Source organism: Hyla sarda, chromosome 8 (genome assembly GCF_029499605.1).
Source record: "Hyla sarda isolate aHylSar1 chromosome 8, aHylSar1.hap1, whole genome shotgun sequence".
Lineage (NCBI taxonomy): Eukaryota > Metazoa > Chordata > Amphibia > Anura > Hylidae > Hyla > Hyla sarda.
The window spans coordinates 89697944-89722972 of record NC_079196.1 but is presented as its reverse complement, the minus strand read 5'-3'; the positions used below and the strand labels follow the sequence as shown (position 1 = coordinate 89722972).

At 42.6% G+C, this 25029-nt stretch overlaps 1 protein-coding gene across 30 annotated transcripts in view; it reads left to right on the top strand.

Moving 5' to 3' along the window:
• Positions 1-9689: 9689 nt before the first annotated feature.
• UNC80 (unc-80 homolog, NALCN channel complex subunit) overlaps positions 9690-25029 on the top strand; it is a 206662-nt gene continuing 191322 nt past the window's right edge. For 27 of the 30 annotated variants that reach the window (XM_056535252.1, XM_056535244.1, XM_056535267.1 and 24 more), the window contains exons 1-2: positions 9691-9850; positions 14553-14601. In XM_056535252.1, coding sequence (XP_056391227.1) covers positions 9759-9850; positions 14553-14601 — 141 coding nt within the window. In that variant the 5' untranslated portion in view covers positions 9691-9758. Of the gene's footprint in view, positions 9851-14552; positions 14602-25029 lie in introns of all 30 variants that reach the window. The other 3 variants (XM_056535262.1, XM_056535255.1, XM_056535265.1) reach the window with 2 other exon arrangements.

Genomic DNA, 25029 nt, shown 5'->3' with positions numbered 1-25029 from the left:
ATATACGTAATAAATGTATTTTAACATCACGTGTCCATCTTGTTGTGTACACTTTGCCTGATGAAGGGTCCAGCACGGACCAGAAACGTGTTGCCTGTGTATCTGCTTAATAAACTGTCTTTATAGGAATATTCAAAATGTTCTGGTCTATTACTGTCGAGAGAACCAGCGCCAGGAATGGTCAAGTTTTTCTCTATTTCTCTACCAGTGCTTTAACTTGAAACAAGGATGAGATGACCGTAGAGTCAGGAGTTTGTCCGGCGCAGAAAGGAACCGTCAGGAAGCAAGATAAAATCAAGGGATTTATTGAATGCAACGTGTTTCGCTGCGCATGCGCAGCGAAACGCGTTGCATTCAATAAATCCCTTGATTTTATCTTGCTTCCTGACGGTTCCTTTCTGCGCCGGACAAACTATTGACTCTACGGTCATCTCATCCTTGTTTCAATTCTACTAAGGAGAGCTGCAGTGGATCGATACATACATTTCATGCTAGACCTTGTTGTTTGTGAGCGCACAACCAACTTTGGTAAGCGGTTTGGGAATACCTCCCCTTCCCCCACTCACAAGATCTGCTGATCCCACACATGAGGCGCCTTCTCCCCTCTCTCTAGATTGCTTTAACTTGGACAGCGAGGCTGCTACCAGAGGACCGTGGCTGCAGGTCTGGAGTTTTTGAAAATGCAAGATTAGGTGTTGTGCTCTGAGTCCAACCCTACCTGGTGAGTGTATTTCTATGTACCACTTCTATCACCAATAAAACGGCCTTCACTAGGGACACAAATTCCCCTTTTTTTTTTTCTTTTTCTTGTGTGTGATCTGTACATTCATTTCAAGTATAAAGGGATTTAATCCAGCATACATAAGAGATAACTTGCGTTTTCATATCTGCTCCACACTACAGGGACTATTTCATTGTTTTATCCAACCATATAATCAGTAAATGGGCAAAGGTTTATAAACTCTAAAGGGAACCCAGAGTATACAGGATCAGTATGCAGTGTAAAGTCAGACCTGCACAATGTGACCCAGAAACTGAGCTGCAAACCTGCCGATAAAAATAGCCATGGGCTTTTATGTGATCAGATAGCAATCTCAAGTGTGCCTAAGTGACAAGAATATAGCACACAGGGACAATAAAGTGACTCTATCTGGACATGAACAGCAATAATAAGATTGAGTATTTAATATGTATAAAGAAGGAACAGATAAAACTACAGATACCAAATGATCGGCTGACATCAGGTCATCTACCTTCTTGTTGTGGTGGACTTTACGATGTCGGTCTGTTACCAAAGATATATATAACCCTACATATATAGTAGGTAAGGGTACGTATTTAAACCTCAAACACCAAAAAGAGAACCATAGTTACATAGTTACATAGTTAGTATGGTCGAAAAAAGACATATGTCCATCAAGTTCAACCAGGGAATTAAGGGGTAGGGGTGTGGCGCGATATTGGGGAAGGGATGGGATTTTATATTTCTTCATAAGCATTAATGTTATTTTGTTCCAGGAATGTATCTAATCCTGTTTTAAAGCTGTTAATTGTTCCTGCTGTGACCAGTTCCTGAGGTAGACCATTCCATAAATTCACAGTCCTCACGGTAAAGAAGGCGTGTCGCCCCTTGAGACTAAACTTTTTCTTCTCCAGATGGAGGGAGTGCCCCCTCGTCCTTTGGGGGGGTTTAACCTGGAACAGTTTTTCTCCATATTTTTTGTATGGGCCATTAATATACTTATATACGTTTATTATATCCCCCCTTAAACGTCTCTTCTCAAGACTAAACAATTCTAACTCCTTTAATCGCTCCTCATAGCTAAGATGATCCATGCCCCATATTAGTTTAGTCGCGCGTCTCTGCACCCTTTCCAACTCCGCAGTGTCCCTTTTATGGACAGGTGCCCAAAACTGAACAGCATATTCCAGGTGAGGCCGTACCAATGCTTTATAAAGGGGGAGTATTATGTCCCTGTCCCTTGAGTCCATGCCTCTTTTGATACATGACAATATCCTGCCGGCTTTGGAAGCAGCAGCCTGACATTGCATGCTATTCTGTAGTCTGTGATCTACAAGTACACCCAGATCCTTCTCTACCAGTGACTCTGACAGTTTAATCCCCCTTAAGACATACGATGCATGCAGGTTATTAGTACCCAGATGCATAACTTTACATTTATCCACATTGAACATCATTTGCCAAGTGGATGCCCAGACACTTAGTCTATCCAAGTCATCTTATGCACATCCTCTATAGACTGTACCGTGCTACAAAGCTTGGTGTCATCTGCAAAGATAGAAACAGAGCTGTTAATACCATCCTCTATATCATTGATAAATAAATTAAACAACAGCGGTCCCAGTACAGAACCTTGGGGTACACCACTAATAACCGGGGACCAATCAGAGTACGAATCATTGACCACCACTCTCTGGGTACGATCCATGAGCCAGTGTTCAATCCAGTTACAAACTAAAATTTCCAAACCCAAAGACCTTAACTTATCTGTCAGACGTCTATGAGGGACAGTATCAAATGCTTTAGCAAAATCCAGAAACACTATATCCACAGCCATTCCTCTGTCAAGGCTTCTACTCACTTCTTCATAAAAGCAAATTAGATTGGTTTGACAACTTCTATCCTTAGTAAACCCATGCTGGCTATCACTTATAATACAATTATCCCCTATGTATTCCTGTATGTAATACCTTATAAGTCCTTCAAACAATTTACCCACAATGCACGTTAAACTTACCGGTCTATAGTTTCCTGGGGGAGACCTAGAGCCCTTTTTGAAGATTGGCACCACATTCGCCTTGCGCCAGTCCCTTGGCACAATACCAGACACCAGAGAATCTCTAAATATCATGAACAGGGGTACAGATATTACTGAACTTACCTCTCTAAGAACTCTTGGGTGTAGTCCATCCGGCCCTGGGGATTTGCTTACATTTATATTACTTAACTTACCTTGTACCATCTCTACATTAAGCCAGTTCAGTACATTACATGATGTGTTACCAGCACTGACCTGGCCAATGTCAGCTCCTTTTTCCATAGTGTATACAGAACTAAAGAACCCATTCAGTAGCTCCGCCTTCTCTTGATCGCCTGTGACAACCTCCCCATTATCATTATTAAGGGGTCCTACATGCTCTGTCCTTGTTTTTTTTGCATTTATATATCTAAAAAAATATTTAGGATTAGTTTTGCTTTCTTTGGCCACCTGTCTCTTGTTTTGAATTTTTGCTGTTTTTATTACATTTTTACAGACTTTATTAAGCTCTTTGTACTGTTTAAATGTTATCGCTGACCCATCAGATTTGTATTTTTTGAAGGCTATTTTTTTGTTGTTTATTGCTCTTTTAACATCATGTGTCAGCCATGTAGGATTTAGTTTTAATCGTTTATATTTGTTCCCCTTTGGTATATATTTAGCTGTATAGTTATTTAGAGTTGATTTAAAGATGTCCCATTTACCTTCTGTATCAGTATTTGACAACACCTCCCCCCAGTCTATGTCCTGTAGTGCAGCCCTCAGCCCAGGGAAGTTTGCCTTTTTAAAGTTATATGTTTTTGCCTTCCCCGCCTGTCTTTGTTTTCTACATTTTAAGTCAAAAGTAACTATATTGTGGTCGCTATTACCAAGGTTTTCCCGCACAGTTACATTACCAACCAGCTCTGCGTTGTTGGAAATGATCAGATCCAACAAGGCATCACTTCTTGTTGGGTCCTCCACAAACTGGCCCATAAAATTATCCTGCAATAAATTTAGGAATTGTCGCCCCTTTGTAGTTTTAGCCAACCCTGGACCCCAATCTATATCTGTATAGTTAAAATCTCCCATTATTACCACTGTACCTGCCCGGGCAGCCCTCTCTATTTGTTTATGAAGCCGAACTTCTATCTCTTCAGTGATATTAGGGGGTCTGTAGATTACCCCAAATATTATTTTTTCAGTATTTCCCTCCTTTTGTAATTCTACCCACAGTGATTCCACCTCCTCAGAATCATCACACACTATGGCATCGTTCACACTGACTTTCATACCACTTCTTACATACAGACAGACTCCACCACCTTTTCTGTTCATTCTATCCTTGCGAAACAATGTAAACCCCTGCAGATTGACCGCCCAGTCATGCGAGGAGTCCAGCCATGTCTCAGTGACCCCAACTATATCAATATGTTCCTCCAGTATCAAGGCCTCAGCTCCCCCATTTTATTTGCTAGGCTTCTGGCATTTGTGAACATACACTTTACATTTCCATCCTTTATGTTATTGGGGTTAATGGGATTCAAGGGTGTAAGTTTTATTTTCCTATGAAGCCTATTCCTATTAACTATTCTAACCCCTCCCTCCGCTCCACCCCCAGGTACATTTATAATTCCCACCTCTCTATCTACACTATCTTCCCCCTCTTTGCTGTAGGTTCCCTCCCCCCAAGTCCCTAGTTTAAACACTCCTCCCCCCTTCTAGCCATCTTCTCCCCAAGCAAAGCTGCACCCTCCCCATTGAGGTGCAGCCCGTCCCTACGGTAGAGCCGGTAACCGACAGCGAAGTCAGCCCAGTTCTCCATGAACCCAAACCCTTCCTACACCAGCTTCTGAGCCACTTGTTTACCTCCCTGATCTCCCGCTGCCTCTCTGGTGTGGCTCGTGGTACTGGTAGTATTTCAGAAAATACTACCTTGGAGGTCCTTGCCTTAAGCTTGCGGCCTAAGTCCCTGAAATCATTTTTAAGGACACTCCACCTACCTCTTACTTTGTCATTGGTGCCAATATGTACCATGACTGCTGGGTCCTCTCCAGCCCCGCCCAGCAACCTGTCAACCCGATCCGCGATGTGCCGAACTCGTGCGCCAGGCAGATAACACACTGTTCGGCGATCCCGGTCTTTGTGACAGATTGCCCTGTCTGTCCCCCTAATAATTGAGTCCCCCACCACTAGTACCTGTCTGGCCTGCCCTGTACTCCTCCCTCCCTCCTTACTGGAGCAGACACCCCCCTGGCGGTCAGAGGCGGTATCCTGCTGCAGTTCTGCTAGCTCTGTAATGGCATCCCCCTCATCTGCCAAGCGGGCAAACTTGTTGGGGTGTGCCAGTTCAGGACTAACCTCCCTGACACTTTTCCCCCTACCCCTCTTTCTAACTGTAACCCAGCTAACTGCCTGACTGTCCTGCAACTCCGTCCCACTGTCCTCTTCCACCTCTATTCCCGAGAGTGCCTGCTCAGTGAGCACGAGACTCCTCTCCATGTTGTTAATGCTTCTCATTGTTGCCAGTCGCCCCTCTAGATTCAGGATCTGGGCTTCCAAACGGACAACTAGCACACATCTCGCACAACAATATGCACCCTCAAACTGCTGTTCAAGGATTGCATACATTGAACAGGATGTACATTGGACTGCATTTTCCAACATGGAAGCCATCTAGTTATGGGGATTTCACAAATGTATAGAAAAAAACAGACAGTCAAAATTACACTTAACATTTTTTGTAGACCTTGTGGGTTCAGAAATTAACACTCACAGCGATCTCAACCTCCTGCTTTCAAACTCCTGTTTTTGTAACTCCTCTTTCACGCCCCCTCTTACACAGCAACACTCAGAAGAGCAAGCTTCTGTCCCAAGCTTCATAAGAGTCCCAAGCTAAGATTTATACACCTGTGCCCAATCTACTCCTCCTCCCCCTAGAGGTGGAACAGAGAAGAAGAAAAAAATGAAAAAGGGTGTTTAAACTCTAACAGTTATCCCACTATGTGCAAAAGAGAAAAACTTACCCAAAATATGAATGTGGACTATAGGCAGTCGCACCCACTCCACAGATTCACTCCGCACAACAGATAATCACAGTTTTTGTAACTCCTCTTTCACGCCCCCTCTTACACAGCAACACTCAGAAGAGCAACACTCAGAAGAACAATAAAGGGTGCCAAACCATACCTACACCTGAACCCCAACGATCGTTTCGCTATTATGCCGCTTCTTCAGGGGGCGTGACGCCCCCTGAAGAAGCGGCATAATAGCGAAACGATCGTTGGGGTTCAGGTGTAGGTATGGTTTGGCACCCTTTATTGTATACTTTTGGCAGGTATTACTCTTGTATCCTACCAGCTACTGCGGCATTTACTCTCTATACTTGTATATTTTGATGTATTTGGGTCCTACCATTGTCCTATATCTTTGTATGTCTATTAGTGCCTATTTATTGCTACTACTTTTTTGTTTAAATTTTATTTTTTATTATTAAATTGCATTAATAAAGTTTATTTTTTACATTCTATTACTTTTCTATTTTCTTTGTGGTATGGTTCTCTTTTTGGTGTTAGATGTCGGTCTGTTATGGATTCCACACATACGCCAATAGTACACATGGCTATTCTACCTGCTATTTCCTTCAACTTTTCACTTTTTTCATGAACCTGTTGCATTTTCTTGTGCTGAGCCAATATATTTGGGCTATCCAAATTAAAGAAGACTATATTACTACTTCCAATGACTAGGCAGCATTATTATTTTTACACTGTGTGAACATTCCCTTAGGAATTGTGCACACAATAGGGTAGATTTATCAACATCAAACTGTCTGATTTGCCCATAGCAACTAGTCACAGTTTACCTTACGTCATTCTAGAAAGCTCGTGAAGATATGGAAGCCAAGCAGTGACTGCAGATTGGGAGGCACTGAAGACAAACAATGCAATGCATTAAAATACTGTCATTTTTAAAGAATAGCAATATGCTTGTCTGCCTCTAGAGGCGCTGCAGGGCAAAGGTTTCAGTTTAGTATGGTTGTGGCTGGGCTCCATCTTGTAGGTATTACAGCAGTTGTTTCCGTCCTCTCGGTTCAGCCTTAATTGACGTTTATCTATCTGATTCCTATTATTGTTCTCCCCATCAACAGGAAACAGGAAAAAAACTGTTTTTTTTCAATGGCTTCTAACTTTCTGGAAATTGTATATCTCTGGCTGAATGGTTGCTATAGGCAAATATGTCAGTTTTTGTCAGAATGATAAACCCACAGTATATTGAGCCTTATTCAGATCCTTATTTAAGGTTGGATTTTTGCCAAAAACACTGAAAAAATGCAAATCCTTGTTTTATTCTTCATCAGTTCCACTCCTGATTTTGTTAAAAATCCTCAAAATACTGACCATAATGAGGGTCACCATGAGGTGCAAAATACTATGTGTGCTTATAGCCTTCAGAATTGTGCTCTGTGCATGAAGGGTTAACCAGTAAAGGGGGGGGGGCAGCAAAAAAAAAATATACAAAGGTGGGTAAAGAGAATGAATGACTATCTACAACAACAGATTAATGGAGCAAGGTAAAACCTATCCCAGGATCCAATGATTACGGATGTGAATTGATATGGTGACATGTTGGTTATATGTTGCATTGCTTAGATGTTATGTCCTTTTTTTTCCATGTTGCCTTGTTATCTATTTGATATGATTAAAGTCATTATCCTGGACAGGGGATTGCATTGACATGTTTCCCAAGTGCTGTGTCAGAGATCAATACAATCCTTGTGGTTGCTAGGATGTCTCCATCTGTTTGTGTGCCGATTCTTCATGAGATCACATGACCAATGGTCTCCTGTTTAGACGGGCAATGTATGGGGCCTTTGTGTGCTTGAAGTGGTGACGCATCAGTATTCCAGTCAGGCTCCACAGAGATGTCACATGATTAAATCTCAGGTATTCAAAGGAAGTAGCCAACTGGTGCCAAGAAAACATCCAAGAAAATCAAGGCAAAATCCAAAGGGCCTATATTTGTCCTCTCTTTAGTTTTACTTAAATGCAATGTATTGACCCAAACCAAAGCCATATTATACCTATAGTGGTTGGTAAGGGTCCCATGACCTTAAATGTCAAAGGGGCATTTATCTGTATATACTTATTATCAGGGGTCAAGTCCTGGGGGAAAAACTTACCCAAGATTTCCACTCAAAAGCTGGTTCTGCAGGACATCTACTAATAGATACAGTGTTCCTGCTGTGAAAAAAGTGCAGGGACTCCGTTCCCATGCGTTCCTGCATGACTTGAGCCCTGGTTATTATCAGGAGTCAAGTCTTGGGGAAAAAGAAGTGTAGGAACTCTTCCACACAAGGGCTGGTCCTGCATGACTCCTACTAATGGGAATAATGTTCCTGCTGTGAAAAAAGTGCAGGAACTCACTTCCCACACGTTCCTGCAGGACTTGAGCCCTGGTTATCATACAGTCAAAGAAGGGGCATAATCAAAACAGTTTGTGCCATATTTTATGCAAATGTACAACAGATATTCATTAATTTTGCACAAAAAAAGGGGTTTTGTAAATCTCTCGATAAACTCATAAACAGTGGGCCTGACTTGACGTGTTTCGGTCGCGTGCTTCGACTTAGGTTTCAGAACGCGACCGAGACGCGTCACATTTGTGCATGTGTCACAGTTGTGCAAGACAGATGCGGAAATGTGACACATTTTGGTCAAAGTGCTTTGACTAATGTCACAGAACCCGACCGAGACGCATCACATTTGTGCATGTGTCATATTTGCGCAAGACAGATGCGCAAATGTGACGCATTTCGGTCATGTGCTTCGACATAGGTTTCAGAACGCGACCGAGCCGCATCACATTTGTGCATGTGTTACATTTGTGCAAGACAGATGCGCAAATGTGACGTGTTTTGGTCGCATGCTTCGACTTAGGTTTCAGAATGCGACTGAGACACGTCACATTTGTGCATGTGTCACATTTGTGCAAGACAGATGCGCAAATATGACGCATTTCGGTCGCTTGCTTCAACTTAGGTTTCAGAATGCAACCAAGACGTGTCCCATTTGTGCAAGAAAGATGCGCAAATGTGACACATTTCAGTCGCGTGCTTTGACTAAGGTTACAGAACACGACCGAGATGTGTCACATTTGTGCATGTGTCACATTTGTGCAAGACAGATGCGCAAATATGACGCATTTCGGTCGCTTGCTTCAACTTAGGTTTCAGAATGCAACCAAGACGTGTCCCATTTGTGCAAGAAAGATGCGCAAATGTGACACATTTCAGTCTCGTGCTTTGACTAAGGTTACAGTACACGACCGAGATGTGTCACATTTGTGCATGTGTCATACTTGTGCAAGACAGATGCGCAAATGTGACGCGTTTAGGTCGCGTGCTTTGACTAAGGTCACAGCACGCGACAAGACGCGTCACATTTGTGCATGTGTCACAATTGTGCAAGACATATACGCAAATGTGGCGCGTTTCGGTCGTGTGCTTCGACTTAGGTTTCAGAACGCAACCGAGACGCGTCATATTTGTGCATGTGTCACAATTGTGCATCTGTCATGTCCTGTTGAGTCAATAAAGATATAGTTTTAGATCTGAGCAAGAGCTGGACCTCTCCTCTGTATTCTGATATAAGTAATACAGCGCTTAGCTATAATAAATAATGTATAATTCTCCTAGATATAGCACGTATCAAAGCATATTAACCGGACAGTAAAGATATAACATAAGCCTATATGAGGTTTACAGCCATCTCTGCAGTCACATAACAGCAATACTGTCTCCCATCCATTACAATGAAGCCAGCAGTTACTGAGAGCACAGCTGCAGTTCCACTCTCGGCCGCTAGTCACAGGCTCTGTCCACAAGAGGAGGTGCTGAAAGCAGAAAATCACAGAAGCAGACATCTTCCCGGGCAGGAGATGGGCAGCTGTGGATGAGAAGGGAGAAGGGGGCACCGGGGGCTTCCTGCAGCTTCCAAGATGGTGAAGAGGAAGAGTTCAGAGGGGCAAGAACAGGAGAGGCTCAGGGGGATTCCTCTTCCCATACAGATATTTCTCTGGAGACAAACTAGGTAACATAGACTCTTCTTCTTCTTCATACACGTCTTCTTCACTGCTTTCTCATAGACTCCATACTAATGCAGAACAGTCCTTTTTTATATATTTATAAAAATACAAATGTGTGTGTATCATTTATATGTATATTTTATGTATCTATATATTGTTTACTTGTAACTGTATATTATCTATATGTTGTATGTTTATTGCATTATGCATTATATGTGTAGCTATATATAGATACATGTCTTCTATGTGTGTATACTATTTCCTGTGTGTATACACATGTATAAATATTTACATGTACAAACACAGATATGTCGCTACACACATATCTATCTATCCATGTATCTATCTATCTATCCATGTATCTATCTATCTATCCATGTATCTATCTATCCATGTATCTATCTATCTATCCATGTATCTATCTATCTATCCATGTATCTATCTATCTATCCATGTATCTATCTATCCATGTATCTATCTATCCATGTATCTATCTATCTATCCATGTATCTATCTATCTATCTATCCATGTATCTATCTATCTATCTATCTATCTATCTATCTATCTATCTATCCATGTATCTATCTATCTATCCATCCAGATACAGCAATGTCAAACACAGGCAGCACTCCAAATTCAGGTGCAAAATAGAAGTGGCTTTATTAACACCAAATAGTGCAAGGCGACGTTTCGACCACCTCTCGTGGTCTGCATCAGGCCTGATGCAGACCACGAGAGGTGGTCGAAACGTCGCCTTGCACTATTTGGTGTGAATAAAGCCACTTCTATTTTGCACCTGAATTTGGAGTGCTGCCTGTGTTTGACATTGCTGTATCTGGAGGGACCTTGGGGCTCAGGTCCGACCACAGCGTGCACCCTTTACTTCTGAACTTGTGTGCTGCTTTACTTGCTGTATATATCTATCCATCCATGTATCTATCTATCCATCCATGTATCTATCTACCTATCCATCCATGTATCTATCTATCTATCTATCCATCCATGTATCTATCTATCCATGTATCTATCTATCTATCCATCCATGTATCTATCTACCTATCCATCCATGTATCTATCTATCTATCTATCCATCCATGTATCTATCTATCTATCCATCCATGTATCTTTCTATCTACTTAGACATATATTTACATTTACAAATACAAATATGTCGCTACAGAGATCCATCTATCCATCCATGTATCTATGTATCTATCTATCTACTTAAACATATCTTTACATATACAAAAACAAATATGTCGCTTCAGAGATCTATCTATCCATCCATGTATCTATCTATCCATCCATCCATCTATCTATCTATCTATCCATCCATGTATCTATCTATCTACTTAGACATATATTTACATTTACAAATACAAATATGTCACTACAGAGATCTATCTATCTATTCATCCATGTATCTATCTATCTACTTACTAACTACTGCTTGATAATGGCTACAAGCGGGTAGCCGAAACGTCACACAGACATGGGCGAAGAAACTATTTTGGTTTTTCACAATACTGGAGTGCTGTTGGATTACTTGAATATCTACTAATATCTACTTGGACACATATTTACATATACAAATATGTTGCTAGACACTATCTATCTAGCTATATTAATTATATATATATATATATATATATATGTATAACGCTATCTAGCTATATTAATTATATAATTATTAATGATATATATATATTTATTATTTATTTATATATATATATATATATATATATATATATATATATGTATATATATAGACAAATAATATATGATTGTGCCTTTACATTCTGCCTCCTACGTTGCCCACAATGATGAATAGTAAACCCCCCCCCCCCCCCCCCCCCCATAGACTACTTTGCACTTTTAACCCACCATTCATCATTTTCACCTGCTTCACTTGATTTCCTTGGCTGTTCCAACCAGCAGATGTCTCTGCCATATTTCTTCTATCTCTTCATTATATCTCTCATGCGGTTACATATTCAGCCATTACAGCCCAAGTCAATGTTCTTGCCTGGGAACTGTTGCTGCTAATGCCTTATGTAACATGAGAGGGGGGGGGGGGGGGGGGATACTAGTATCTAAGTCCTGTATCTCTCCCCTGATCACTTTAGTTACAGTAAAATACAATTAGTGTCTGAAAAGGCTGATTATACTGATTATAGGAAAATGGAGTAAAGGATAAAAATAGATTGTGTAGAATGTATGATTATTATTATTAGCGACAACAGTAATTGTCATACAGTGTTTATTAGTCTGATGGACTAACAAGCTGCAGTTGTGTCCTTTGTCCACCGGTGATAATGTCCTCTGTGACAGATGGTGCCTGTACCCACAGCAAGCAGTGGTGCGCACCTCCATAGCCTCCGAACACATCCAAGATAAACAACTGCTAACTGTGGCCACAGATGTCAAATATTCCGCACAGGATCCTGACAATTTTGCTGGGATTTTGTTACGAAATAGTACTTACAGTGATCCCTCAACTTACAATGGCCTCAACATACAAGAGTTTCAAAATACAATGGTCTTTTCTGGACCATTGTAACTTGAAAGCAGACTCAACATACAATGCTACAGACTGTCCAGATCTGTGAAACGTGTCAATTAGAGATGAGCGAACTTACAGTAAATTCGATTCGTCACAAACTTCTCGGCTCGGCAGTTGATGCCTTATCCTGCATAAATTAGTTCAGCTTTCAGGTGGTCCGATGGGCTGGAAAAGGTGGATACAGTCCTAGGAAAGAGTCTCCTAGGACTGTATCCACCTTTTCCAGCCCACGGGAGCACCTGAAAAGAGGAACTAATTTATGCAGGATAAGTCATCAACTGCCGAGCCGAGAAGTTTGTGACAAATCAAATTTACTGTAAGTTCGCTCATCTCTAGTGTCAATGGCTGGAAAAACTGACCAATCAGAATTGGCATTTTACTGGTAAATCACCACTATTACTGAAGTGCAAGCACTGAATGGCTGTCTGGTAGCGCCCCCTACAGTACAGGGAGGAACTACAACTAGCTGCTCCTTTGGACACCAAGTAAGGGTGGCTCCATTTGGGACACTGTGTGTACTGTACCGGACCCTGAAGAAGCTCCTGTCCTCTACATAAACCATTGTTTCCCAACCAGGGTGCCTCCAGCTGTTGCAAAACTACAACTCCCAGCATGCCCGGACAGCCGACGGCTGTCCGGGCATGCTGGGAGTTGTAGTTTTGCAACAGCTGGAGGCATCCTGGTTGGGAAACACTGACATAGACAGTGATTTACAGCTCCCAGCAGATCTTTCTTACTTTTCTATGTAAGGATTTGCTTTATCTATATTAGTTATCTACTTATTTATCTTTAATCCTCACTTTTTCCTATTTTTGGATGACATTTTGGTGGCTTCAGAACCAATTACCAGGTTTCCATAGAGTTATGGTCTCAACATACAATGGTTTCAACATACAATGGTCGTCCTGGAACCAGTTCATATTGTAACTTGAGGGACCACTGTATAATACATGTCTGTGAGCAGCAAAACACATATCTGGTTTTATTATTAGGCTATGATTTTATGATCAGAATGCAAAAGTGCGGTGGACACTGACAGGTTAATGTGCATTCAGATCAGTATGAGAGTAGGAGCAGAGGGGGATATACTACATAAAATGCGGTCCTGTAGTCATTCTGGGGGAGATTTATCAAAAACTGTGCAGAGGAAGATTAATGCAGTTGCCCATGGCAACCAATCCGATTGCTTCTTTCATTTTTAAAGAGACCTGTGAAAAATGAAAGAAGCAATCTGATTGGTTGCCATGGGCAACTGCATTACTCTTCCTCTGCAGAGCTTTTGATAAATCTCCCTGTCTGTATGGCCGCATTAATGGCTGCTGATTGTGTTCACTTTTAAGCTATGTTCACACGGCAGAATTTCTGAAGGGAATTCGGCATGAAAATTCCGCATGAATTTACAGACAATACACTTGCGTGAGATTACGCTGTCCCATTCACACAGCAGAATTTCTGCTGCAGAATTTCTGCTGCAGAAATTCCTTTGAAGTGAATGGATAATTCATTAAAGGGGTACTCCAGCGCTAAGATATCTTATCCCCTATCCAAAGGATAGGGGATAAGATGCCTGATCGCGGGGGTCCTGCTGCTGGGGACCCCCGTGATCTTGCACGCAGCACCTCATTGGAATCAGTCCCCGGAGCATGTTCGCTCTGGGTCTGATTACTGGCGATCACGGGGACGGAGCGTTGTGATGTCACGGCTCCGCCCCCTTGTGACGTCACGCTCTGCCCACTCAATGCAAGCCTATGGGAGGGGGCATGACAGCTGGGGGGACTGATTATAACGGGGTGCTGCGTGAAAGATCACGGGGGTCCCCAGCAGCGGGACCCCCGTGATCAGGCATCTTATCCCCTATCCTTTGTCTTAGCGCCGGAGTACCCCTTTAATGCGGAATTTACCGCAGAATTTTCATGCAAAATTCTGTGCAGAAATTCTGCCATGTGAACATAGCCTTATAATATCCAGCATTTGATAGACAACCAAGTCATGGAAGATTATAAAAAGGCATCACCTGTGAGATTTATATTTCTTTAGTATTAAGGGTGATGTACACTTTAATATGTAATAATAATAATAATAATACTAATATTTTATTCCTGTATTTGCAATGGGTAATATCTGTGTCATATTTTCTTTTCAGTGCATTCTTAAGACCAAAGCTTGGCAAGCAGTATGAAGCCTCCTGTGTGGTACGTATGAAAATATATGATTATGTATGATCATTCCAGTAGTGATGCTCTACAACAGTGGTCTCCAACCTGCGGACCTCCAGATGTTGCAAAACTACTACTTCCAGCATGCCCGGACAGCCAACGGCTGTCCGGGCATGCTGGGAGTTGTAGTTTTGCAACATCTGGAGGTCCGCATGTTGAAAACTACTGCTCTACAATGTTCTCCAACCTGTGGCTCTCCAGCATATTCGGACAGCCAAAGGCATGATGAGAGTAGTAATTTAGCAACAGCTGAAGACCACTGCTCTACAGTATACATTTCATTAGGTTGGTGTAGTGTTAGTATTTGTTCTTGAGGTTGGTTTGGTGTTAGTATATGTTCTATTAGGTTGGTTTAGCATTAGTATATGTTATTTTAGGTTGGTGGAACATTATTAAATGTTCTATTAGGTTAATGTAGTTTATTGTACATTCTGTTAGGTTGGTGTAGTGTTAGAATATGTTCTATCAGGTTAGTTTAGTGGTAGTAGGTGTTCTATTAGGTCAGTGTAGGGTTAGTGTATGCTTTATTAGATTGGTCTATGACCCGAATATAAGCCGAGGCCCCTAATTTCACCCCAAAAACCCAGGAAAAGTTATTGACTCGACTATAAGCATAGGGTGGAAAATACATCATCCCCCCCATGTCATCATCCCCCCTGTCATTAACACCCCCGTCATCACCCTGTCATCATCACCCCGTCATCATCCCCCCGTCATCATCACCCCCTTCATCATCACCCCTGTCATCATCACACCCGTCATCATCACCCTGTCATCATCCCCCCTGTCATTAACACCCCTGTCATCATCACCCCTGTCATCATCACCCCATCATCATCACCCCATCATCATCACCCCATCATCATCACCCTGTCATCATCACCCCATCATCATCACCCCATCATCATCACCCCCGTCATCATCACCCTGTCATCATCACCTCCGTCATCATCACCCCTGTCATCATCACCCCATCATCATCACCCCATCATCATCACCCCCATCATCATCACCCTGTCATCATCACCCCATCATCATCACCCCATCATCATCACCCCCATCATCATCACCCTGTCATCATCACCCCATCATCATCACCCCCATCATCATCACCCTGTCATCATCACCCCATCATCATCACCCCATCATCATCACCCCCGTCATCATCACCCTGTCATCATCACCCCAGTCATCATCACCCCTGTCATCATCACCCCCATCATCACCACCCTGTCATCCTCACCCCCGTCATCATCACCCCCATCATCACCACCCTGTCATCATCAACCCCCTCATCATCACCCCTGTCATCATCACCCCCATCATCATCACCCTGTCATCATCACCCCCGTCATCATCACCATCAAGGCAACGTCACTAGTCCGGGGCCGGCCCGGAGAGGAGAAGAGGGCCTTTTGAAGAGTGACGGAGAAGAGTGACGTTACCTTGACGTTGACACACAGGGACGTTCATGCGCAGGTACGTCTGCTGCGCACAGACGTCCCTGTGCGTTGTCATCAAGTCAACGCCACTATGCCAGGCCCGGAGCGGAGAAGAGGCCCTCCCGGTGAAAATGGACAGCCCGGAATGACTAACCCTCCCCACCGGACGGTCCCTGCAGCATAGATGGCCCGGACCAGCTCACCCTTCCTTCCCACCGAGGGGAGGTGAGTAGAAAACTAAAGGGGGGGGGGGGTCTGGATGAAGACGAAGGCCGCAGTGGTCTTCAACCTGCGGACCTCCAGATGTTTCAAAACTACAACTCCCAGCATGCCCGGACAGCCGATGGCTGTCCGGGCATGCTGGGAGTTGTAGTTTTGCAACATCTGGAGGTCCGCAGGTTGAAGACCACTGAGAAGGGATTGACAGGCAGAGAGCCGAGGGGGGCGTTTTCAGCACGAAAAATCGTGCTGAAAAACTCGGCTTATACTCGAGTATATACGGTATGTTCCATTCGGTTTGTGTACTGTTAGTTTATATTCCATTAAGCTGGTGTAATGTATGTACTATATATGTTCCATGTGTAGCAGGTAATATGTTACTGCTGAATAAAAGAGGGTTTCTTTAATAATTTCATCAGTCATTCCAATAACCTGGATCATCTTAATTATGAGGAGCGATTAAAGGAGTTACAATTGTTTAGTCTTGAGAAGAGACGTTTAAGGGGGGGATATGATAAACGTATATTAATGGCCCATACAAAAAATATGGAGAAAAACTGTTCCAGGTTAAACCCCCCCAAAGGACGAGGGGGCACTCCCTCCGTCTGGAGAAGAAAAAGTTTAGTCTCAAGGGGCGACACGCCTTCTTTACCGTGAGGACTGTGAATTTATGGAACGGTCTACCTCAGGAACTGGTCACAGCAGGAACAATTAACAGCTTTAAAACAGGGTTAGATACATTCCTGGAACAAAACAACATTAATGCTTATGAAGAAATATAAAATCTCATCCCTTCCCCAATATCGCGCCACACCCCTACCCCTTATTTCCCTGGTTGAACTTGATGGACATATGTCTTTTTTCGACCGTACTAACTATGTAACTATGTAACCTTACAGGTTGTATGAGAATAGAAAAACATGGCTGCTTTCAGAAACCGTGTCAGCCTTGTCCATGGATTGTTTTATAGCAGCGGTGTTACAGCTTAGTAAATGTGGCTGAGCTGCAGTACCACACATAACCTATGGACAAGGAGGCCACATAGTCTGGGCACATAGTCTGGATCCTGGGCTGGGTCCAGGTATGACTACTGACTCTGCAATACCTATAGTTATACACCTGGCAGGGAATGTATTAACCCCATCTTCAAGGGGTGTTCCAGTTTTTTCTCTCAGCCTTTGAACCCATGGTGCAAATTTATAATACTATGTAGTGTGCTTCTATTAGCTCTGTGCACCACTTTGTCCTGTTTTTATGCACGGAATCCAGACATGGAAGTTAGGAATGAGCAAATAGAATCTGACAAATCCGAATTTGATCACACAAATCGCTTCATTAAACTCCATTTAGTGCGGTCCAGGCTCCAGGGCATCTAAAACGGTGGATCTACATGTGAGGACATGGGGCAAGGAACGCTGGGAAGGCAGAAACAAGGGTCGGCAGGACGACCCTGAATCACATGCAGCATGCAGCCTATCAGCAGCCAGTCATCCCTGTGATGTCACAGCCCTATATAATTAGCAGCCATCTTGCAGCCAGTCACATCAGCATTCTAGTACAGAGAGAGAGTGACAGTCAGCAGTGTGTGTTGCACAGAAAAGTATTTTTACAGCAGCGATTCACCTTCCAGTCACTTCAGTATTTTATTGCAGAGAGGGACAGAGAGCAGTGTGTTGCACAGAAAAGCTTTTTTACAGCAGCGGTTCACCTCAAGCCCAAATCCAGCCTAGAAGCACTGATATGGAAGGGAGAGAGAGAAAGTGCTATTTTGGGTGTAGTACACAGCAACTGTGTGCTGCAGCACTGGTGTGTACAACAACAGAAAAGCTAATAGTAGCCAGCCAGTTAGGGTGAGCAGAGCACTAAAAGCGTATTGTCCCCTATGAAGTGTAACCTGTGCGTACATCTAAGTGGTGTACCATTTTGTTCCTGTTAAAGTCTTAAGGGCCTAAATACTGTGAAAGGCAAGGCAAAAGAACACACCTGCTGGTGTTGTAGACAAATACTGTTTTAAGCGTATTGGAGTGCATTGTACTCCCCTCATAAGTGCATACCACATACGTGCATCTAAGTGGCATACCATTTTGTTCCTATTAAAGTCTTATGGGCCTAGATACTGTGAAAGGCCAGCCAAAAGTACACACCTGCTGGTGTTGTAGACAAATACTGTTTTAAGTGTACTGGCGCATTGCCCTCCACTCATACTACATACGTACATCTAAGTGCATACTACATACGTACATCTAAGTGGTGTACCATTTTGTTCCTGTTAAAGTCTTCAGCCACCTCCAGGCTGTCTCATTCTGCAACTATATGGTCTCCTCATGCTTCCGCCACCTCCAGGCTGTGTCATTCAGTAACTATATGGTCTCCTCATGCTGCCGCCAAGTCCAGGCTGTGTCATCCAGCCACTATATGGTCTCCTCATGCTGCCGCCAACTCCAGGTTGTGTTATTCAGCCAGTATATGGTTGTTCTTGCTGCCGCCAACTCCAGGCTGTGTCATTCAGCCACTATATGGTCTCCTCATGCTTCCGCCACCTCCAGGCTGTGTCACTGTACCACCATGTGGTCTCCTCATGCTGCTGGCACATTAAATAAAACTTTTTAGGTTCATCTAGTTGAAATCTTCAATTTAAATGTAAAAAAAATATCTTTAATCTTTTCAATTGTAAGGTCATATGGTCTCGTCAGGCTGTTGCCACCTCCAGGCTGGGTCATTCAGCCACTATATGGTCTCCTCATGCTGCCGCCACCTCCACGCTCTGTCATTCAGGCACAATATGGTCTCCTCATGCTGCCACCACCTCCACGCTGTGTCATTCAGCCACTATATGGTCTCATCATACTGATGCCACCTCCAGGCTCTGTCATTGTGCCGCTCTACGACAGTGATTCTAATAGCGACGCCTCTAATCTGCATGTCATACTGAATAACAGTATTTCACTAACCCAGAACACACCATATGCATGTTACAACAAGTCTTTTTATTGTACGGTTGTCTTTGACCTTCCCCAGCATTCTATACGGACAGAAACAATACGTCATAAATCACGTGGTCTTCAGGGGGCATGGTTATGCTGCAGTGGGTGGGTGGATAACATTACTTCAGTATGTCCCTTTCATACTGCTATCCACGCACCCACTGTATCATAGGCACGCCCCCCTGGAAACCATGTGACTTATAACATATTGACTATGGCCACATGGAATGCTGGGAAAGGTCAGAGACAAAGGTAAAATAAAGACTTGCACTACAGCAAGTGGGTCCTCTGCATGAAGATGGGACAAAGTGGCACAAGGTAATGTGAGCATATTACACTGTGTTATAATTTGGTATCATGGGCTCAAAGGCTAAAGAAAAACAAATCCCAGAATACTCATTTAAATCTTCTCCACATATAAAAAAATATCATGGTTAATTTGATCATAGACATTTTCCAAGCAGTAGTTGACTAAGCAGAAACCACTGGCACTTAATGTGTTTGGCGTTCAACATAATGGCAGCATGAAATTGTATTAAAATTGTATTGTAATAAAATACCAAAATGTTGCTATGATACACTGAATAATGGTTAACAGATGTTTTCATGAAATCCTCCTGTCCAGTACCTCATTTTCTTGATGGTTAGTTGTTCTGTTTTCATATATATGGTACAATGGGGGGTGGGGAGTATTTAGTCAGCCACCAATTGTGCAAGTTCTCCCACTTAAAAAGATGAGAGAGGCCTGTCATTTTCATCATAGGTATACCTCAACTGTGAGAGACATAATGAGAGAAAAAAAATCCATAAAATCCCATTGTCTGATTTTTAAATTTGCAAATTATGGTGGAAAATAATAATTTGGTCAATAACAAAACTTCATCTCAATACTTTGTTATATACCGTTTGTTGTTTGGCCCATGCAGATCTCCTCTAGAGCAGTGATGTTTTGGGGCTGTCGCTGGGCAACACTTTCAACTCCCTCCAAAGGTTTTCTATGGGGTTGAGATCTGGAAACCGGCTAGGCCACTCCAGGACTTTGAAATGCTTCTTACGAAGCCACTCCTTCATTGCCCAGGCGGTGTGTTTGGGATCATTGTCATGCTGAAAGGCCCAGCCACGTTTCATCTTCAATGCCCTTGCTGATGGAAGGAGGTTTTCACTCAAAATCTCACGATACATGGCCCAATTCATTCTTTCCTTTATACGGATCAATCATCCTGGTCCCTTTGCAGAAAAACAGCCCCAAAGAATGATGTTTCCACCCACATGCTTCACAGTAGGTATGGTGTTCTTTGGATGAAACTCAGCCCTCTTTCTCCTCCAAACACGACGAGTTGAGTTTTTATCAAAAAGTTCTACTTTGGTTTCATCTGACCATATCAAAGATAAAAAGGAGAGTGTTCCATAGCGTATAACCACCTTTGGGTAAGCTAGTGAAATAACTAGAGACTCTTACCAAGGGTGTTTGTGTATCCCCACACACAACAATGGTAAGCGTGAATAGGTATCAGTACCAGGTCTGCAGCCTTCCCAATCACAAGAATTATAGTAGAGAAGAGACTTCCTAGACATGGATGCATGTCCATGCCTGATGAAGCAGCGCAAGCGCGGTGAAACACGTTGCATTGTTGGATACCTGAATAAACCTGCCTGTTTTAACCGGATACCTTTGGTCCGGGTCAGCACCGTTAAAACCCATCCATTTCTTGGAAGTCTCTTCTTATCTGACCATATGACATTCTCCCAATCCTCTTCTGGATCATCCAAATGCTCTCTAGCAAACTTCAGACGGGCCTGGACATGTACTGGCTTAAGCAGGGGAACACATCTGGCACTGCATGTGTGTTACTGATGGTAGCCTTTGTTACTTTGGTCCCAGCTCTCTGCAGGTCATTCACTAGCTCCCCTGTGTGGTTCTGGAATTGTTGCTTACCGTTCTTGTGATCCTTTTGACACCACGGGGTGAGATCTTGCGTGGAGCCCCAGATCGTGGGAGATTATCAGTGGTCTTGTATGTCTTCCATTTTCTAATAATTGCTCCCACAGTTGATTTCTTCACACCAGGCTGCTTTCCTATTATTGCATATTCAGTCGTCCCAGTCTACAATTTTGTTTGGTCTTGGCCATAGTGGAGTTTGGAGTATGACTATTTGATACTGATAATTTCAAACAGGTGCCATTAATACAGGTAACGAGTGGAGGACAGAGGGGACTCTTAAAGAAGAAGTTACAGGTCTGTGAGAGCCAGAAATCTTGCTTGTTTGTAGGTGACCAAATACTAATTTCCCACCATAATTTGCAAAATAAATTCTTTAAAAATCAGACAATGTGATTTTTTTGATTTTTTTTCTCATTATGTCTCTCTTTCTATGATGAAAATTACAGGCTTCTCTCTTTTTTTTAAGTGGGAGAACTTGCACAATTGGCTGCTGACTGAATACTTTTTTCCCCACTGTAGTTAGCTGGCAAGGCAGCAGATCTAATGAAAATGTATCTTATTCTATTTTTATTACAATAAGTACTGTGTTGTGTTGCTCTCAGAGTTTTTACATGATGGTGCCAAGAAACTTGTATGACTCTTTTACACCCAGATATCTACATAGCAGAGATATAATAAGTATTATGCTGGGGATAATACTACACAGTATTTTTGCACATAACTTGAATGTGATTTTTCCTCACCTCATGATTTTGTTACATGAGAGTCATGGGAAAATCTCCTAAAGGTTGCATATAGTGTGCAGGGTACCCTTATGGGCTGTAATAAATCAGTGTGCAGCTCCAGCACTATGAGAGGATATTAAGGGGTGATTAGTGTAAATGTAGTACTCTGACCCCTCGACCTACGATGGCCCTGACATACGATAATTTCAACATGCGATGGCCTCTCAGGGGCCATCGCATGTTGAAGGCAGCATCAACATACGATGCGTTTGTATGTCGGGGCCATCGCATAAACGTCTATCCGGCAGCGCAGACTGCTTCAGCTGCCACCGGACAGCTGTTTACGGTGCCCCGTGTGGTCTGCTGACGATCACTTACCTGTCCTCGGGGCTCCGGCGTGTCCGATTCAGGATCCCCTGCATCGTCGGTGCTCTCCATCGTCGACATCACGTCGCTTCGCACACCGTCCCGTCATCCAATAGGAGTGGTGTGCGTATCGACGTGATAGCGGCGACGGAGAGCTCGAATGCCGGGGAAGCAGAGGCCTTGCCGGAGCGTCGGGGACACCTCGGGGATGCGGCGACAGTGATGGACGGCGACATCCCGGGCAGCGGTGACGAGCGGTGACGGTACGGAGCGGCGGGGACAGGTGAGTACAACTTCCTATACCAGTGGTCTTCAACCTGCGGACCTCCAGATGTTGCAAAACTACAACACCCAGCATGCCCGGACAGCCAACGGCCTATACTTTACATTGCACGGATCCCTCAACATGCGATGGTTTCAACAAACGATGGTCCATTTGGAACGGATTACCATCGTATGTTGAGGGACCACTGTACATTCATTATTCTGCTCTGATCCCAAGCTATAGTCTGCATTATTGCACTGCATTGCAGTATCCCAATATCCCCTGCTTATTCAGTGTCTGCATAGAGAGTTCTGTGGTGGTTGGCATTTTGGAAAAGTGTAGCTATATACCAGGCACTGTACGGAAAGCTGATGTGGGAGAAAATACCTATCCCATGAGAACTCAGCTAATCTATTAGGGAAGAGTCTTGACAAGCTTGCCTGCTGTTTCCAACTGCAATCTGCAGAATGAATGCAACTTGGATATTATACAGACTCGAGATCAGATAGGTAAAGAAATGCATTTACATAGTTACTTACTTGTTTGAGCAGATGTGACAAAAAAGAAAGAAAGAGGGTCAGCTCACCGGCTTGTAGTTTACAGTTCACGTAACGTGGGGGAAGGGTTATCCAGGTGTACAGAGTAGAATCACATGAGCCGAGTCTTAATAAAGTTACTAAAGGAAAAAAAACAGAGGTTATTCAGCTCCTGGGTTAAAAATTGAAAACTTTATTGGAAACATTTTTGAAATATTCAAAAATGGAACAAAAGAAAACAAACATAAAAGCGCAAATGAAACGTTGACTTGTTTCGACCTGTTAACAAGATCTTAATCATGGCAAAAATAAACTGACTGTATCCTTTATTGATGTTATATTTTATATTACAACCATCAAGGTTAACAGCACTATAATGCGCCATCTCTGTTTCTTCCTTTTCTGCATTTCTACACTGCTGATGTTACAGGCATATAAATATGTCTTGCATTCAGTTTGTTTTTCCCATGATTAAGATCTGTTAGCATGTCAAAATGTGTCAGGGTTTCATTTGTGGTTGTATGAGGCTTTTTGTTTGTTAATTTTTCAGTTTTTTTGGACATGCTCCCTGTATAGTTCAAAATGTTTTGTTTGTTTGCTGGAGAACCTCTTTTTTTTCTCTTTAAATGGGTACTCCGGTAGAAAACTTTTAAATTTTTTTTTAAATCAACTGGTGCCAGAAAGTTAAACAGATTTGTAAATTACTTCTATAAAAAATCTTAATCCTTCCAGTACTTATTAGATGCTGAATACTACAGAGGAAATTCTTTTATTTTTGGAACACAGTGCTCTCTGCTGACATCATGAGCAAAGTGCTCTCTGCTGACATCTCTGTCCATTTTAGGAACTGGGAAGCATGTGTTTTATATGGGGATTTTTCTCCTACTCTGGACAGTTCTTAAAATGGACAGAGATGTCAGCAGAGAGCACTGTGGTCATGATGTCAGCACAGAGATCTGTGTTCCAAAAAGAAAATAATTTTCCTCTGTAGTATTCAGCCGCTAATAAGTACTGGAAGGATTAAGATTTTTTAATAGAAGTAATTTACAAATCTATTTAACTTTCTGGCACCAGTTGATTAAAAAAAAAGTTTTCCACCGGCGTACCCCTTTAAGTAATTGTGTTTTAAATATATGATCATGTGCTTTCCCCTCAACATACATCATTCTTAGTCACAAAAAAGTCCTAGTAGTCAGCACAGCTGCAACCAACCAAACCCAGACAACTAGGATATTCAAATTCAGGGAGCATCGGCAGACATATAGCTTCAAATCCACATCCCGGAGAAACTGAGTATTTTTTGCCAAATATCAAATAAACAAGATCGGGAGAGGCACTCGCCAGATAACATGAACACAGCTTCCCTTTCTTTTTTTAGAGCAGTTTACGTACAAAAACAGTAGCGAGCGTGGATGCCAGTGAAAGCAGCTTGGTCACAGCCGTTTCACGCTGTACTAGCGTTTCATCAGACCTCCAAGCTTTCCTTAATGTCCACACTGGCTACTGTTTTTGTAAGTATACTGCTCTAAAATAAAGAGGGAAGCTGTGTTTATGTTATCTGATGAGTGCCTCTCCTGTTCTCACTCACTGTACATTATTCTTAGTTTACAATAGGGCTATAGAATGTAAAAAGGACACTACAGTTTATTCACCAGTACATCAGCATTTCTCTTTATAACTGGATTCACATTATACTGTAGCTAAGACTTCATTAACATAAACAAGTAGATAACATCTTCTTGGAAATTAAAATTAAGAAGTCATTATGCATTTTGGTTAAATGTAACTCGTCTCATTGTGTCTCTACTTAGCCTTGAAAGCAATTTCTGGGCATTCTTCCTAGAAGTTGGCCCAGTTCCCTGCTTCTTGTATTGCAGGATGTCCCTACATGTCCTCCAGATCAGCAGAGTTCATCTCAGCCCATG